The sequence below is a fragment of the Telopea speciosissima genome, chromosome 2 (genome assembly GCF_018873765.1).
Source record: "Telopea speciosissima isolate NSW1024214 ecotype Mountain lineage chromosome 2, Tspe_v1, whole genome shotgun sequence".
Lineage (NCBI taxonomy): Eukaryota > Viridiplantae > Streptophyta > Magnoliopsida > Proteales > Proteaceae > Telopea > Telopea speciosissima.
In genome coordinates, this window is record NC_057917.1 from 4,747,239 (window position 1) to 4,763,334 (window position 16,096).

The following is a 16,096-nucleotide window of genomic DNA, read 5'->3' on the forward strand; positions in this document are numbered from 1 at the left end:
CCAAACGCACCCTAATGGAAAGGATTTGGGAAAGACTTGGTGTTGGTGTAATGGTGGAGGAGAGAGTAGAAGAGCTTGGGGTGGAGGGAGGAGAGCCCATGGTGTCCAAGGAAGAGAGGACGTGGAAAGATTAGATGGAAAAAACAGAAATGGGTTCTCTTGCTCAGTTGAGCTAGAGGCTCATGATACCATGATAGAATCCATATTTTATGTAAATGTATCCTTAGTTTAGATTACAAATAACGAGAGTATATATAGGTGAGGCAATCCACATGTTGGAAAGTCAATCACCTATAATACACAAACCATAAATAAAAGATTACAATACTATGAATGGAAGATTGAGAGAGGATCATGAGGGATTGCATAGGATTGCAATCAATGGAGAACAAGGAAAGAGAACTCGGTTATGATCGTATGTGAGAGATATGGTCTGATACAAGGGATCCATTCTCCATGTACTCATACACAAGTGCTTGCATCATGTGATCGAAGCAAAATCCATAGAGTCTGACCAAATTCACATGATATGTTCTTCCAATTGTGCTTATGTCTGCCATGAACTGCTCCTCAGCTTGCTTGCCTAAATTCCCATTAAGGACTTTAATGGCCAATGGAACTCCATTTGGGAGTTGTCCTCTGTAGACTACACCGAATCCACCAGAACCCAATATTGTGGAGTAATTTTTAGTAAAATAATACAACTGTGAAGGTGAAAATCTGGTGGGTTTTTCGTTTGCCATATTATCTAGAAACTTCTCCACAGTGAGTACTGCTTCTACTTGTGGTACTTGTGGGGCGTGTGCTGATATTTCATTACATGCTCTGTTCAAGCAATTGTAGATGACAACCGTACCAACAATAATCACAACTGCAGAAGTTAGAATGATCAAAGAAATTGATTATGAAAAGTAATAAACATAAATATTGAAAATTATAAGTTTACTTGATCAGTTAGCTTACCTACGGCGAACACTTTTACAGCTATGAGCAATCCATTTGATCCATGGTCGATCGAATTAGTAACATCTGAAGACATCTTTCTGCAGAGAAGCTTTTTTCCTTTTGAGAAACAAATGAGAATTTGCAGATCGAGAGTCTATTGAAAAGGAGAAGAAGCAAAGACTGAAGTCTTCTGTTTTTTGGGTCAGAAGATTCCAACCTAAAACTCAAGTAGTTGGTAGGGTCACGGGGTGAATGAACAACGAAATGGGATTAGATTTCCAAATGCAATTTTTTTCCAAGCAATCACACCAGTCACATGGGCAGGCGGGCAGAGGAGCCTCACATAGGCAGCGCATGGATCCCACCCGGGCAGAGTGCTCGGGCAGTGGATAGATCAATCATTATGACCCATTTCATTTTGGTCAAGTGGAAGTTTGAATATAATGGCCTTATCAGGAAAACATACAATGTGTGGACGATGGAGTAGTAGTAGTTCGGCTTGCAGGTTCAATGGGCAAGTCGTTGATTGATATATCAGATATGGGGCCTAGCAGGCTAAGCTACAACTTTTATTTTGTGAATTGAAAATTCATTTTCTAATATCTTAACATAAGACAGAAGCATAACACCGAGCTGATCATTATTTTCGCTAATTTACATACCAATTATGAAATAAAACTTCTCTTACTCAAGCAATTTTTATTTTGCAGAATTTGATGAGAAGAACACAATATATAACATGATCAGACACAACCACACATGAGAGATTGAGAGAGGGAAGATGAGGGGAATTTTAAAGTTAAAGGGTCGGGCTAGATCGGGCTGCAATCGAGCGGGCTAGGTCGGGCCTGGAATCGATCGGTCCGGTCGGGCGTCGATGGCTAGAACCCCACATCAAGACCACCCTGTTGCTAAACGTGTCGGGCCTGGATTTGACACCCCTACTGTATGTTAAGCCAAAATGAATAAAAAATTTAGTTAGAGTCAACAAGTTAGGGATTTATTTAATCGTACCAAAAACTAGGAATGTCAATTCTAGGTCTAGCCCGGTAGGCCCGACCGAGCCCACCCAGTTAAAGCCCGGCCCGATTCTTAAACGTGTCGGGCTTAAGCCCAGCACGTTTAATAATCAGCCGTAAGGGTGTTAAACTGTTCGATTTCGGTTAACCGGTTCGGTTCAGTTCGATTTTGATTGCTTGAGGGTAGAAACCGTAACCAGATCGTTTAACTAAACGGTCTCATAATCAAAACCGGGACCGTTTAGTAAATGATTTCGGTTAAACAGTTTTTAAATGGTTTCGGTTAAATGGTTCTATACGGTTTTACACGGTTTTGGTTATACGGTTCTATACACATTTGCTACTCTATTTACTAATACTAGTTATTAGTTAATAGTTATTACTTATTACTTACTAAGTTATTAGTTTTTTTTTTGAGAAAGGAAATCATTTATGATGAAATGTGACTACTTAGTAGTTGCTACTTGCTAGGTTTTAATTTTTTGTTTATCAAAAAAAAAAAAGTTGTTAGGTTTTTAAACAGTTAGATGGTTTGGTTATAATCAGATTTAATTGGATTATACGGTTTGAAACCGTTGAATTAATCAGTTTAAACAGAACCAAAACGATTAAATAAACGGTGTCATGTCTAAAACCATAATCGGACCATTTAACTAAACGGTCTATCGGTTTCGGTTTAAATGGTTCGATTTGGTTTCGGTAAACAGTTTTGGTTTGGTTTTGACACCCTTAATCAGCCGGTCCCAATGTAGGATCCTAACCATCGACATCCAACTGAACCGACCGATTCCAAACTCGACCTAGCCCGCCCGATTATAGCCCGATCTAGCCCGATCCTTTAAGCAAACTACCCCCATTTAGCCCACTTGATAACCCTCTCCCTTTTCCTATTTAAACCCTTAATTTTTATTAGCCCATTAAGCCCAAACCAATGGGCAAGTCAATTGATGGGATTAATTCCTTAACTCAGAAAAATGTTCAGATTATTCTCCATTAAGCTTCTCCTTCTATAGCATCAGAGCTAGACATGTACAAAAATGGCCGGGGGATCTTGCTCCAGATTGGTGTTGGTTGACTATTAGATGAAAGAACCTGCTAGTTAAATGAATCAAAACAAGCACAAGTCCAGCAGAATCAAAGATTTTAAAAAGAAACAGAGAACTGGACAAACCCAATCCCGTCACTGATGACTGAGTTGATAAGCCTAAGCACTTCATAGATTTGAGTTAATTATAATTAAAAAAAGAATAAACAAAGCATACATAAAAACTAATAATAAAAAGTTTAGGAAAAACATATTGAAACAAAGAAGAAGAAGAAGAACCCCTTTCTGTTAAGGCCCAATTAAGAGTTAAATAGGGTCACAACCTGGTTAAGGTCCGATTTTAGTACCCGATTAAAGCCTAACATCAACCGAGCTCTGATCAAGCCCGGACCGAATACTTAAACGGTCAGATACGTTGCAGCCGGCATAATTGATGAGGCCCGGCTAGGCTGACTAAGCCCGACCGATTGACACCCCTACAAAAAACCATCCAATGGATCTCATGCTTGAGAAACCTTTCCGAACATGTTATTGGATGAATCAACACCCATTTCCCTTACAATCAGATGGTACTTGAAACAAGCTTTCTAATTCTATTGATGCCTGGTTTGCGAAAATTGGAGTATTGGATCAAAAGATATGACCATTTGAAAATTATCGGTCAAAGATTTTATTTCGAACAAAATCAGAGTTCCACGTGACATAACCTTGCGGGATCACTGGTAGGCACCCGTGGCACGCATGGCAAACCACTCCGACAGTGCACTGGGTGCTCGTACGACGTCGCACCTGCCCTGCATGCGGTGTCATATAGAGGGATCCGACTCCTCTTCAGGGAGCTCGAAGCCCAGGGAGTGCCTAGGGGGCATCCAAGGGTTGGGTTGTGTCGCACACATTTTGGCACACGCCTAGGGATGTGTGTGGCACAGCCCAATGACTGGATGCCCCCTGGGCGTACTGGCTCTCTGAAGAGGAGCTCAATCCGAAAAATTATCTCTTCTAGATTTCTGCCTGGCCTAGTTCCCAGTTCCTCTAATAAGGGGTGGTGGACCCCACCCGGGTAGAGTGTTTGGGCAGAGGTAGGGTGGTCATTCCAGCCCCTCCTTGTTGAGTGCCAATTGCATTAATGGTCAAAGTTACCCTTCCACAATTTCTTTTGAGAAAATAACATCATGAGATGATGGAATTTGTTCTAATTTTAATTACTGCATTTCATTGAAATATTTTTTTATTCTATTTTAATACTTATGCATTTTGTATTGATTTTCAATAATTCCAATTTTTTTTTTTTGTTTAACATTGAAATAAACATTGCCATATCGAGTTATTTTATTAGAAGATAAGGGAAACTATTTTTTTTTTTTTTGGAGGGGGGTTAAAAAAAGGAAACTTTATGTTATCGTGGGTTCACACTCGATAATAACATTTTTTATAAATAAAAATATAGAAAAGGTTCTCCAATCCGTCGAGCAAGGTTTGCTAACACTATTGTTTCTGTCTCTATCTTCCTAACATGAAATTAGGGCTGTAAATGGATAATCGAAAATCCGAATTCGATCCGCATCCGTATCCGTTTCGAAGTATCCGAATTCGTTTAGATATATCCGGAAAAAAAATCCGAATACTCCGATAAAAATCGGAATCCGAATACTTAATTATAAAAAATTAAATAAATAATGATCTTGAGGGATTTTTAAGATTCAACAGGTTGTAGAATATGAGGAAAAGAGAATCATGATCTAAAACTATGGATTGAGAGTGAATTGTATCACTAGGGGGAGGAAGGTTCGGGTTACACAAGGCAGAGGTGTAAACGGATGGTCGAAAATCTGAATTCGATCCGCATCCGAATCCGTTTAGAGGTATCCGAATTCGACCAAGAAATATCCGAATCCGATTATATCCGATCCGTATCCGAGCTGAATCCGATCCGTTTACAGGCCTACATGAAATGACTTTGCTTCCGTCTAATATATGATACCGTTTTGTCGCACTTTATTAGTGCACGCTCTTATATCGTTTGCTAAGAGAACCCTTTCCCATAAAACTATCAGCAATTAAGGTGTGCATCTTTATATATAAAAAAATCACAATATCTATCTCTGCCGAATACGTAATAGATGTTTTCATTCTTATGAAACATAAAAGTAGCTTGTTATTATTGAAATAAATCTAAATTTAATGTAATTTTTTTGTTGATAACCATCAAGGTTTGAAAAAAATTTGTAACCTTACTTTTTTTTGTCAGTTTGATACACAATTTCTTTTCCAATGGGGATAATAATGTCATTCTCACATGCATACTCAAAAAATATGCATGACAATGATATTTCACTGTCAAGATATTTTTGATAACCCTTTTATACCCATATCTTAAATAAATTTTGGGAATAAAATAAAAGACAATTAAAAGAACGTGCCAAGGTCCAAATACACCTACAGAGGTGTTGTACATACAATTATAATATACAAATATCTAAGACTTACTGTAGTGAGTTTAAAATATTTGTATATTATAAAGAAAAAAGATCGCTAACTAGTCATGTGGTTTTTGCACCTAGCCACAGGACCACGTGAATTTACCATTCAATCTCAAATGAAATAAAAAATCCCATCCAGGTGGATCCTCCTGCGTGTGCTCTCATTGGATCCCGCACAAGTGTAGTCGCTACATGACCTAACAATGATCTAGACAATAATCCCTTGTCCATATTATACACATAAAAAAAATTTCTAAGATTTTGTTTAATTGTAGACTAAACTTAACTTATGGTCTATGAATAGTATATAACCAAACTAAAAAATAAAAAATAGATTCAGTGACTTTCGTATGACTCGGGCAAAAATACCGAGCAAATAAAAACTTGGACAAACTCGAACCTGCGATAGTTCAAGTTAGGAAATAGCCTTTCCGCAAAGAGGGGGTAAGGATGCATGCATTATGACCCTCCTTCGACCTCGTAGTGACGGAACCTTAGGCATTTGGTACATCTCTCTCTCAGTTACTTTTAATATATTTATAGATTGATATCTTCAGTTTCTGTAAATCTGTAATGGATGATTTGCTGAACCACATGACAAGTAACTTACATAATAAAAGAGTTAAGGGGAAAAAAGATAGTACTCCTAAATAAGTAAGTGAAAACTCTGAAGTGTTAATTACAAAATTGCAACAGTTCAAGTTTCCTAGGGGACTACTCAGCCAGCTCTATCTCCAACTTCCTCGCAATTAATGGGGTATGATTAGATGTGCTTGAAGGTGTCTCTGTTGGCTCACTTGATGATAGAAAATTCAAGTCTCCATTGCTTCCAGTCGATGAAATGGCTGGATCCACACGAATAGAAACCAGATACTGAAATGGGTTTGGTGGGTTCGGAACAATTTCAACCCCTCCCTCTAACATCTTAACCACAGTGCTCATAAGAGGTCTGTCCACAGGTGAGTGCTGAACACACCACAATGCTACCAAACAAATTCTCTCTGCTTATCTTTTATCTTCTTCTTCTTCAATCCCAAATAGTTCCATCAGTTCCATTAGCTCCCCTTTCTCATACTTTTCCCAAGTCCATCTTGGGAGCCATTCCTTAGACTCACTCACATTAGGGTTGAAGTTTCTTCTCCTACCCACAATCTCAAATAAAAGCATACCAAAGCTATAAACATCACATTTATGGGTTACTGGAAATGGCATCCATAGCTCAGGTGCAGCATACCCTGGTGTCCCTCTATAACATGTCATGGTTACATGTGTACTATCCCTGTTACAAAGCTTAGCCAATCCGAAATCTGCAACTTTAGGGCATAGTTTTGAATCAAGAAGAACATTACCTGGCTTTATATCATAGTGAATTATTCTGTGTTGACAATCCTCATGCAAGTAGGCAATCCCTTTTGCTGTCCCAATTGCAATCTTATGTAGCTTCTCCCACTCCATTGATGACCTTCTCTTCTCCTTCCCAAACAAGAAACTGTCAAGGGATCCATTCTCCATGTACTCATACACAAGTGCTTGCTTCGTGGGATCGAAGCAAAATCCATAGAGTTTGACCAAATTCACATGGTATGTTCTTCCAATTGTGCTTATCTCTGCCATGAACTGCTCCTCAGCTCGCTTGCCTAAATTCCCATTAAGGACTTTAATGGCAAGTGGAACTCCATTTGGGAGTTGTCCTCTGTAGACTACACCGAATCCACCGGAACCCAATATTGTGGAGTAATTTTTTGTAAAATCAGACAACTGTGAAGGTGAAAATCTGGTGGGTTTTTCCTCTGCCATATTATTGAGAAACCTCTCTACAGTGACTGCTTCTATATGTCGGGCTTTTGCTGGTCCTCTGTTACGCTTGGTCAAGCAGTTGATGATGGCACTTATGGCACATACTATAGCTAAACTAATCACAACTGCAGAAGAAGTTCAAATTATACAGGAGAATTAGATTATGAAGAGCTGTAAACATCAAAATCAGAAAGTATTAGTTTACATGATCAGATAGAGCTTACCTCCGATGATCCAATTTTTAGCTGAGGTAAATGCCTCAGGTGATTGCTTCGAATCATTGAGATATCCAAATCCATAAGTACCAAAATCAGATGGAGGAACTCGTTTTCCATCTATCCATAGAGAAGGTGTGGCCATCCTGCCCAGCCGTCCTATGCACGCTGGACGCACTGGTGCCCTGGAGAGGATCCGGACTCTAGAGAAGGTCGTTCTCTATTAATAGCATTAGAAATATATCTGTAGAGAAGCCTTTTTACAAAAATTAAAAAAAAAAAAAAAAAAAAAAAAAAAATGAAAATTTGCAGAGGAAGTCTGTTGAGAAGGAGAACAAGCAAAGAATAAGTCAGCTGATCAAGAGATAAGATCAATATATCACTTGTAGTCAGCAAAGAATCAAGTCGCCGAACGCGTTTTCTTGCTCAGAAGCTTCCGAGCAAAAACTCAAATAATTGGTTGGAGACACGGACTCACGGGGTGAACGAGAACCACGAAATGGTATTACAGGAAAAGTCATATTTTTTTCAGGCTGTTGGGGACCGTATTTTGTCGCTTCAGGAGATAATTTTCCGTCGTTCACCAGCAGCTGTGGTGGAAAGAATCCAATTCGACTCCTCTACCTCCACTGCCCCTACTGCCGTGTGCGAGACGCACACAAGTAAAGTGGAATGTACTGTCTTATCTCTGTTCGAACGCTTTGTCCGAGCAGGGTAAAACGGTACTTTCTACCGTGCCTTGTGTGTGAGGGGATAGGGCAGTATCGGGCAGGCGAAAATAGAGGAGTCGAATCCGGAAAGAATCTCGTTTGAATTATTGTTTACAAAAAATATTATTTTATTAAAAAAAATATCATTTTTTATGAAATATTATTACATAATTACCTTGACCGAGGTGGAACCCTTTTGGACATGTTACTAGATGAATCAACAACACTCGTTTCCATACAATTAGGGTGTGTGTGTGTTTTTTTTAAAGAGAGGCTATCTGCTCTAGGGAGTTGTATCGTTTGCAAGCCGATGTTGTTCTTGCTCACACTGATCTTGACAGGATAATTTTTTTTGGTGGGTACACAGGGAAAACCATTTACATAATTTTATTTGAGTTTGAAGTTTCAATTGCATGATTTGATTTATACATGTTTGTATTTTGATTTTTCTTTTAAATGTCCAGGAAATTTTTTTACAGAAGAAAGAAATAAAATAAAAAATAAAAAAATACAATTATTGCCAGTTCCCACTGAAACTGTAATGCATATTAAGGTTTTCAGCATTAGTTGCTTCTACCAATGTTCTATTATTTTCTTCCACTCTACTAAATGATCTGATGGGGATCACAGCAGGTTTATGTTACTTCAATAACATAGCCCATCATCTATATATGACACATTATGGATTCTGACTCTGAATTCAGTCCATCCATGATAAAGGAGATCGAGGGACACAGAGAGGGAAAGAGAATAATGCATAAATAGTTCAACAGTGCAGAATCTCACACAATGACATGAGTAATTTGTGCTCATACACATATATAAAATTAATTGATCTCTTTAATAGCACTTGTCAAGTGCATACCAGTTCATGATAAACCATTCTTCAGCTTTCTCAAACAAACATTAATAGCACTTCAAGATCCTGAAACAGAGGGACCTACAACAGCTTCCAACTTTTATAATTGGTTTTTATTATTGAACTACTGGTCCATTTTAGCTTACTTCCTTCGGATGCCTTTCTTAGCTTCTAATACTTCTTTCTTGTAGACATTTTCAGCTGAATTGAATTTCTCCCTAAACCCCAAGAGTTAATTTTGAGTGCAAAAACTATGGTTCTTTTTGTACTTGGAAATGTTAAATGGAGCAATTTCCAGAATAATATTTTTTTACCCATTAAATAGGATTAAAGTTTCGATGGAGTTTCTTCCTTTTGACATAAAAACAATGTGAGGATCCTTGTTTGTAGGTTCTTGTATAGGTTTTTTTGGATATTTTCCCAATAAAATTAGCCCCAAATTTCAAAGGTTCCATCTGTTTCATCCTGGATTTTTTCCCCCAAAATTATTCTGAATTTTAATTTTACCATTTTTATGCCTGAGTGACAATAAAGCATATTTAAGAGAATTAAAGGTAGAATCCAATTAATTGATGTGGCGAAGTCCTCTCTCAGTGCCAATTGGATTAATGGTCAAATTTACCCTTCCTTCTACCAAAAAAAAAAAGTTACCCTTCCACTATTTCATTTGAGAAAATAACATCATGAGATGATGAAATTTGTTTTCTCATTTTTATTACTGCATTTCATTGAAGTATTTTTTTTTAATTCCATTTTAATCCTTATGTTTTTTGTTAAACAGTGATGGCCAATGAGAGGGGGGTGAATCAGTGGATCAAATCTTTCAATTTCTTCCCCACTGGCACTGGTAATTACTGGGAGGATTTGAATATAAATCACAAAGTCGTGTACACACCCCAGTCAAACTCAAAGGCTCTACCAAGTGTGTACACCCATTCTGCAGAAAGTCACTTCTAACCAAAGCAATCAAACATCCACAACACAGAGAAATACGTGCTTTGGCAAGTTGCCTATATGCACGGAGTAATGGTCACTTGGACCTCAGCATCTACTCATCACTAATTTTTTCAGCATAAAACTGAGAGGCCGCACCCACGGCAGATGAAATTTTAGTCACACCTATGACTCAGGACATATGACGTGCTTCTATCTCTAAGTATAGAGACAAGGGTGTTACCCCCAATGGTTTCCTAACACCCACTAGTAACCAACACTGTGTCCAGATGCAATTGGACAATTCAACAAAAATACTTGGGCTTATATGAATGCCCTACAATGTCAAGCACATCTAGCATAGGTCTCAACATGAATCCCTACTGCTAGCATATACAATGAATACCAAAATACAAAAATTACAAAGTCAAGAGATAGAAATTCTCACAACCCTGCAGTGTCTCTGATTTCTGGTATCCGTAGATGGAGTCTGGCAACTCTGATAGCTCACTGGAATTTTCAACTTCTCCTAATTTGATGGAGAACTGGAATCTTCAAGTGTGCTCTGTCACTAGAATCCTGGAGTGGTTCCTGACAGTGTGGGAAACCACTGTCTTCTTCCTTTTCTTTTTTTTTCTTCTATTTCCTTCCCTTTCTTTTCTTTTCTTTTCTCTTCTTTCCCTTTCCTTTCCTTTCTTTTCTTTTCTTTCTTTTCCTTTCCTTTTCTTTTTCTTTCTTTCTTCTTCCTTTCTTTCTTTTTGCACTAAATCTTCATGGAATGTGAGATGAGCTTCAACCTTTTTGCTTTATCTCATTCCCCTTTCTTTCTTCTTTTCCCCTTCTTCTTTCTTCTTCCTTCCTTCCTTCCTTCCTTCCTTCTTTCTTTGTTTCTTTCTCTTTTCCCCTTTCTTTCTTGGCTACAACCACAAAGGGAGGTGCTGAAACTATGATTTCATACTATCAATGGCTTCTAGGGAGGCTGAACACATGAGATGGAGAAGGTGATTCAAGCCATGACTACACACATCTCCTATTTAGGGCTGCAACCCTTTTCCGGCGATCTCTGCTACTCTTCTCGTTTCCCTCAGCACACCAATGGATACATCTCAGAAAATCACCCAAAATCAAATAAAAGATCACCTAATTTCGACATCGGATGAGTGAGATATCGCATTTTAAAGTTGGACCAGTCGTAGAGCTTAAAATGGAATCTCGAGGGCTGCGTATATGTGCGCGCGCAAGCATAATATCGCGCTTGATTCCATGTAGCGCCAGTGCATCAGCACATTTATCAAAGTCCGTCAGATCTTGACTTTGAAATATGCATGTTTTTCATACGTCAGATCGCTCAAGATCTCATCCGTCAGATCAATATCACGTGATGGAGTCAATGTCAAAGGCTGATAGTGGCAGACGACGTTTCGCGCTCCTATTGGCTGTCACGTACGGCGGCCTGGGAACCGTCAGATCTGTCGTGAAGGCGGGAAAGATCTTAGACCGTTGGATCTTCATCAAATATATCTTGAACCGGAAAAGCTCATGAGATCCTCCCAAAAAGAATCTTTCCTTGGTGCTTCTCTACACAGGCGATGCATTAAATCAAGGACCATGAGGGGTCTACCGTCAACGATTAAATCTGACCATTAATTCAAATTTCAAAATTCTAGTTGATCCTTGTCTTATCGATCAGAATCTTCTGCATCCCAGCCTATCAGAGAACCCGAATTGGAATCTATGCCATAACTTCTTCGTTTTAGCTCCGATTTGAGGGCCGTTTGTGGCCACGTGTCCGTGACAATAAGCACTACCAACCAAAATTAGCCACTTAAGCAAAATCCTTACTGATTTTCTCAGGGAACCCAAAAACAGTTTGGATTGACTAAATCACCCTTCATTTTAAGTGACCAAACGGGAATTAATGTAACTTCGCCGTCCGAACTCGGAATTACGCGATTCCAGTTGCATTTCGAAGAGGACTCGATGAACTAAAATATTCATGTAGAATGCTCCACCCAGTTCTATCATAATACCTTCCAAAAATGTCGATGAACAGGGTGCCAATGCGGAAACCTATGAAATCAACATTCTTAATGCACCTAGCCTTCACCCAAGGCTATTTAAAGCTTCCAAACACTGCAATGAACAATCTTATGCTACCACATAATTCCCAGATGCTCCAACATCATTGCCAACATGTCACAACACTGTCAAATGACCAAAATACCCCTGTGAGCTGTGTCAACACCACATAGACCTCTGTGAGTGACAAAATCACCAATATACTACTGGATGCTCTCTGTCACCTGTCTAGGCCATTTGTACTATGTAAAATTACATAAATGCCCTTGAATGCTGTCCATGCCTAAAATGACAGAAATGCTCCTGAACACTGTAACTGCACCAAGATGTATTGTGTTGACACCGACAACACACATGCACTGTGTTGACAACAATGACAACCAACACACAGTCACTGCCATCTGCACTGTGTGTTCAACACTTTTTGTATTGGTTTTCAATAAATTCTAAATTTGTTTTTTTTTTTAACATTGAAATAAACATAGTCATATGGAGTTATTTTATTAGAAGTTAAGGGAATTTTTTTTTAGGGGTAAAAAAGGGAAACTTCATGTTATCGTGGGTTCACACTTGATAATATCATTTTTTTATAAATAAAAATATAGAAAAGGTTCTCCAATCCGTCAAGCAAGGTTCGCTAACACTTTTGTATGTATCTATCTCTATCTTCCTAACATGAAATGACTTTGCTTCTGTCTAATATATGATACCGTTTTGTCGCTCTTCATTAGTACACTCTCCTATGTCGTTTGCTAAGAGAACCCTTTCCCATAAAAATATCAGCAATTAAGGTGTGCATCTTTATATATAAAAAAATTACACGAACTATTTCTGCGGAATACGTAGTAGATGTTTTCAATTTTATGAAACATAAAAGTAGCTTGTTATTATTGAAATAAATCAAAATTTAATGGGATTTTTTTTTGACAACCATCAAGGTTTGAAAAAACTTGTAACCTTACTTTTTTGCCTTTTTGAGTTTGATACACAATTTCTTTTCCAATGGGGATAATAGTGTCACTTTCATATCCAATTGAAGAATATGCATGACAATGATATTTCACTTTCAAAATATTCTTGATAACCCTTTTATACCCCTATCTTAAATAAATTTTGGGAATCAAATAAAGGTCCATTAAAAGAAAATGCCAAGTTCTAAATACACCTACAAAGGTTAGAGGTTTCGTACTTATAATTATAATATACAAATATCTTAGATTTATTGTAGTGAGTTTAAAATATTTGTGTATTATAAAGGAAAAAGAGCGTTAATCAATCTTATGGTTTTTGTTTAGTTGTAAACCAAACTTAACTTATGGTCTATGAATGGTATATGCCCGAACTAAAAAAATAAAAAATAGATTCAGTGAATTTTGTATGACTCGGGCAAAAATACCGAGCAAATAAAAAATCGAACAGACTCGAACCTGCAATGGTTCAAGTTTGGAAACAGCCTTTCTGCAAAGAGGGGGTAAGGATGCATGCATTATGACCCTCCTTCGACCTCATAGTGACGGGAACCTGGGGCATTAGGTACATCTCTCTCTCTCTCTCTCTCTCTCTCTCTCTCTCACACACTTACTTTTAATATATTTATAGATTGATATCTTCAGTTTCTGTAAATCTGTAATGGATGATTTGCTGAACCACATGACAAGTAACATACATAAAAGAGTAAAAGGAATAAAGATAGAACTCCTAAATAAGTAAGTGAAAACTCTCAAGTGTTAATTACAAAATTGCAACAGTTCAATTATCCTATTGGACTACTCATCAGCCAGCTCTATCTCCAACTTCCTCGCAATTAATGGGGTATGATTAGATGTGCTTGAAGGTGTCTCTGTTGGCTCACTTGATGATAGAAAATTCAAGTCTCCATCGTTTCCAGTTGATGAAATGGCTGGATCTACAAGAACAGAAACCAGATACTGAAATGGGTTTGGAGGGGGAACAATTTCAACCCCTCCCTCTAACATCTTAACCACAGTGCTCATAAGAGGTCTGTCCACAGGTGAGTGCTGGACACACCACAATGCTACCAAACAAATTCTCTTTGCTTTTCTTTTATCTTCTTCTTCTTCAATCCCAAAAAGTTTCATTAGTTCCATTAATTCCCTTTTCGCATACTTTTCCCAAGTCCATCTTGGGAGCCATTCCTTAGACTCACTCACATTAGGGTTGAAGTTTCTTCTCCTACCCACAATCTCAAATAAAAGCATACCAAAACTATAAACATCACATTTATGGGTCACTCGGAATGGCACTAATAGTTCAGGTGCAGTATACCCTAGAGTCCCTCTATAACCTGTCATGGTTACATAAGTACTATCCCTATTACAGAGCTTAGCTAATCCGAAATCAGCAACTTTAGGGCATAGTTTTGAATCAAGAAGAACATTACCTGGCTTTATATCATAGTGAATTAATCTCTGATCACAATCCTCATGCAAGTAAGCAATCCCTTTTGCTGTCCCAATTACAATCTCATGTAGCTTCTCCCACTCCACTTTCTTGTTCTTCCCTCCAAATAAGAAACTGTCAAGGGATCCATTCTCCATGTACTCATACACAAGTGCTTGCATCGTCGGATCGAAGCAAAATCCAAAGAGTCTGACCAAATTCACATGATATGTTCTTCCAATTGTGCTTATTTCTGCCATGAACTGCTCTTCAACTATCTTGCTTAAATTCTCCTTGAGGACTTTAATGGCCACTGGAACTCCATTTGGGAGCTCTCCTCTGTAGACAACACCGAATGCACCCGAACCCAATATTGGGGAGTTATTTTTGGTAAAATTACCCAACTGTGAGCGTGAAAATCTGGTGGGTTTTTCCTTTGCCATATTATTGAGAAACTTCTCCAGAGTGGTGGAAGCCTCGTGCAGCAATGGGTACAACGTGTCTGTGCTGGTCCTTCATTAGACTTTGCTTTTCGTCTCTTAAACCTTCGCAAGCATTTGAGGATGATAGATACTGTAGCTACAGTAATCATAACTGCAGAAGTTGGAATTAAATAGGAGAATTAGATTATGAAGAGCTCTGTAAACATAAAAAATGGAAACTATTAATTATAAGTTTACTTGATCAGATAGCTTACCTCCGCCCATCCATTTTAGAGCTGTGATAAATGAATTTAATGCTGAGTTCGGAGGATCGAGATTTCCAAATCCATAAGTACCAGAATTAGAAGGTGCGGCCATCCTGCCTAGCCGTCCGATGAGCGCTGGAGAGGATCTGGACTCTAGAGAAGGTTCTCTATTAATTTCATGAAACATATATCTGCAGAGAGGCCATTTTGATTTTTTTTTTTTTCAAAATTGAGAATTTGCAGATAGGGTGTTGAGAAGGAGAAGAAGCAAATATATATTGATGGGAAAGGGTTGGCATGCCATCGGGCTTTCGATGAACTAGCGGCATGCACCAATCAGGTGATAATAAGATAACATGATTCAGAACGAGAAGAAGGTGGCTCATTAGACATCTATCTGCAGAGAAGGTTTCCTTTTTTCCTAAATGAGAATTTGCAGAGAAGCTGTTGAGAAGGAGAAGAAGCAAAGAATCAAGAGAAAAGATCAATATTATATTGACAAAATACTAATGAATGACTGGTACCTTAAGCGCGACACTAAACTCAATGGTTAAATCGAAACCGTTGAAATATCTACCTTTTAATCGTGATCGTTGAATAAAAGATTATTTACACACCACCCATAAGGTTTAACGAAAGTATAATTTTACCCAATGGATAAGATTAAACGCGTTTTCTTGATCAGAAACTTGGAAAATAGCAAAACTCAAGTAGTTGGTTGAGTCATGGGGTGAACGAGAACCATGAAATGGGACTAGAGGAGCAGTCATTGAATTTTTTCAAGCAAGAACAAAGGGGAAAAGTCAAATTTTCAGATTGTTGGGGACAGTCTAAACGATCAGTCCACTGTGTACCTACTAGTTTAAACCATAGTTGGAAACCCACTCAACTTGAGTCACGTTTTTTATTTTTTTTTTTGAATGAAA

The 16,096-nt window shown here is 38.1% G+C and overlaps 3 protein-coding genes across 3 annotated transcripts; all 3 read right to left on the bottom strand.

The window, feature by feature from the left end:
- Positions 1-407: 407 nt before the first annotated feature.
- LOC122649634 (rust resistance kinase Lr10-like) lies at positions 408-1,039 on the bottom strand. Its single transcript, XM_043842866.1, has 2 exons — positions 964-1,039; positions 408-871 (listed from the first exon to the last, which is right to left on the bottom strand). The coding sequence occupies exons 1-2, from the start codon at positions 1,037-1,039 to the stop codon at positions 408-410; spliced, it is 540 nt and encodes a 179-aa protein (XP_043698801.1).
- Positions 1,040-6,482: 5,443 nt separating this feature from the next.
- LOC122649640 (putative serine/threonine-protein kinase) lies at positions 6,483-7,646 on the bottom strand. The gene is made up of 2 exons (XM_043842872.1): positions 7,511-7,646; positions 6,483-7,411 (listed from the first exon to the last, which is right to left on the bottom strand). The coding sequence occupies exons 1-2, from the start codon at positions 7,644-7,646 to the stop codon at positions 6,495-6,497; spliced, it is 1,053 nt and encodes a 350-aa protein (XP_043698807.1). The 3' UTR covers positions 6,483-6,494.
- Positions 7,647-13,848: 6,202 nt separating this feature from the next.
- On the bottom strand, positions 13,849-15,282 carry LOC122649642 (rust resistance kinase Lr10-like). The gene is made up of 3 exons (XM_043842875.1): positions 15,180-15,282; positions 15,057-15,076; positions 13,849-14,958 (listed from the first exon to the last, which is right to left on the bottom strand). Exons 1-3 carry the CDS (start codon positions 15,280-15,282, stop codon positions 13,849-13,851), a joined length of 1,233 nt encoding a protein of 410 aa, XP_043698810.1.
- Between the last annotated feature and the right edge of the window lie 814 nt (positions 15,283-16,096).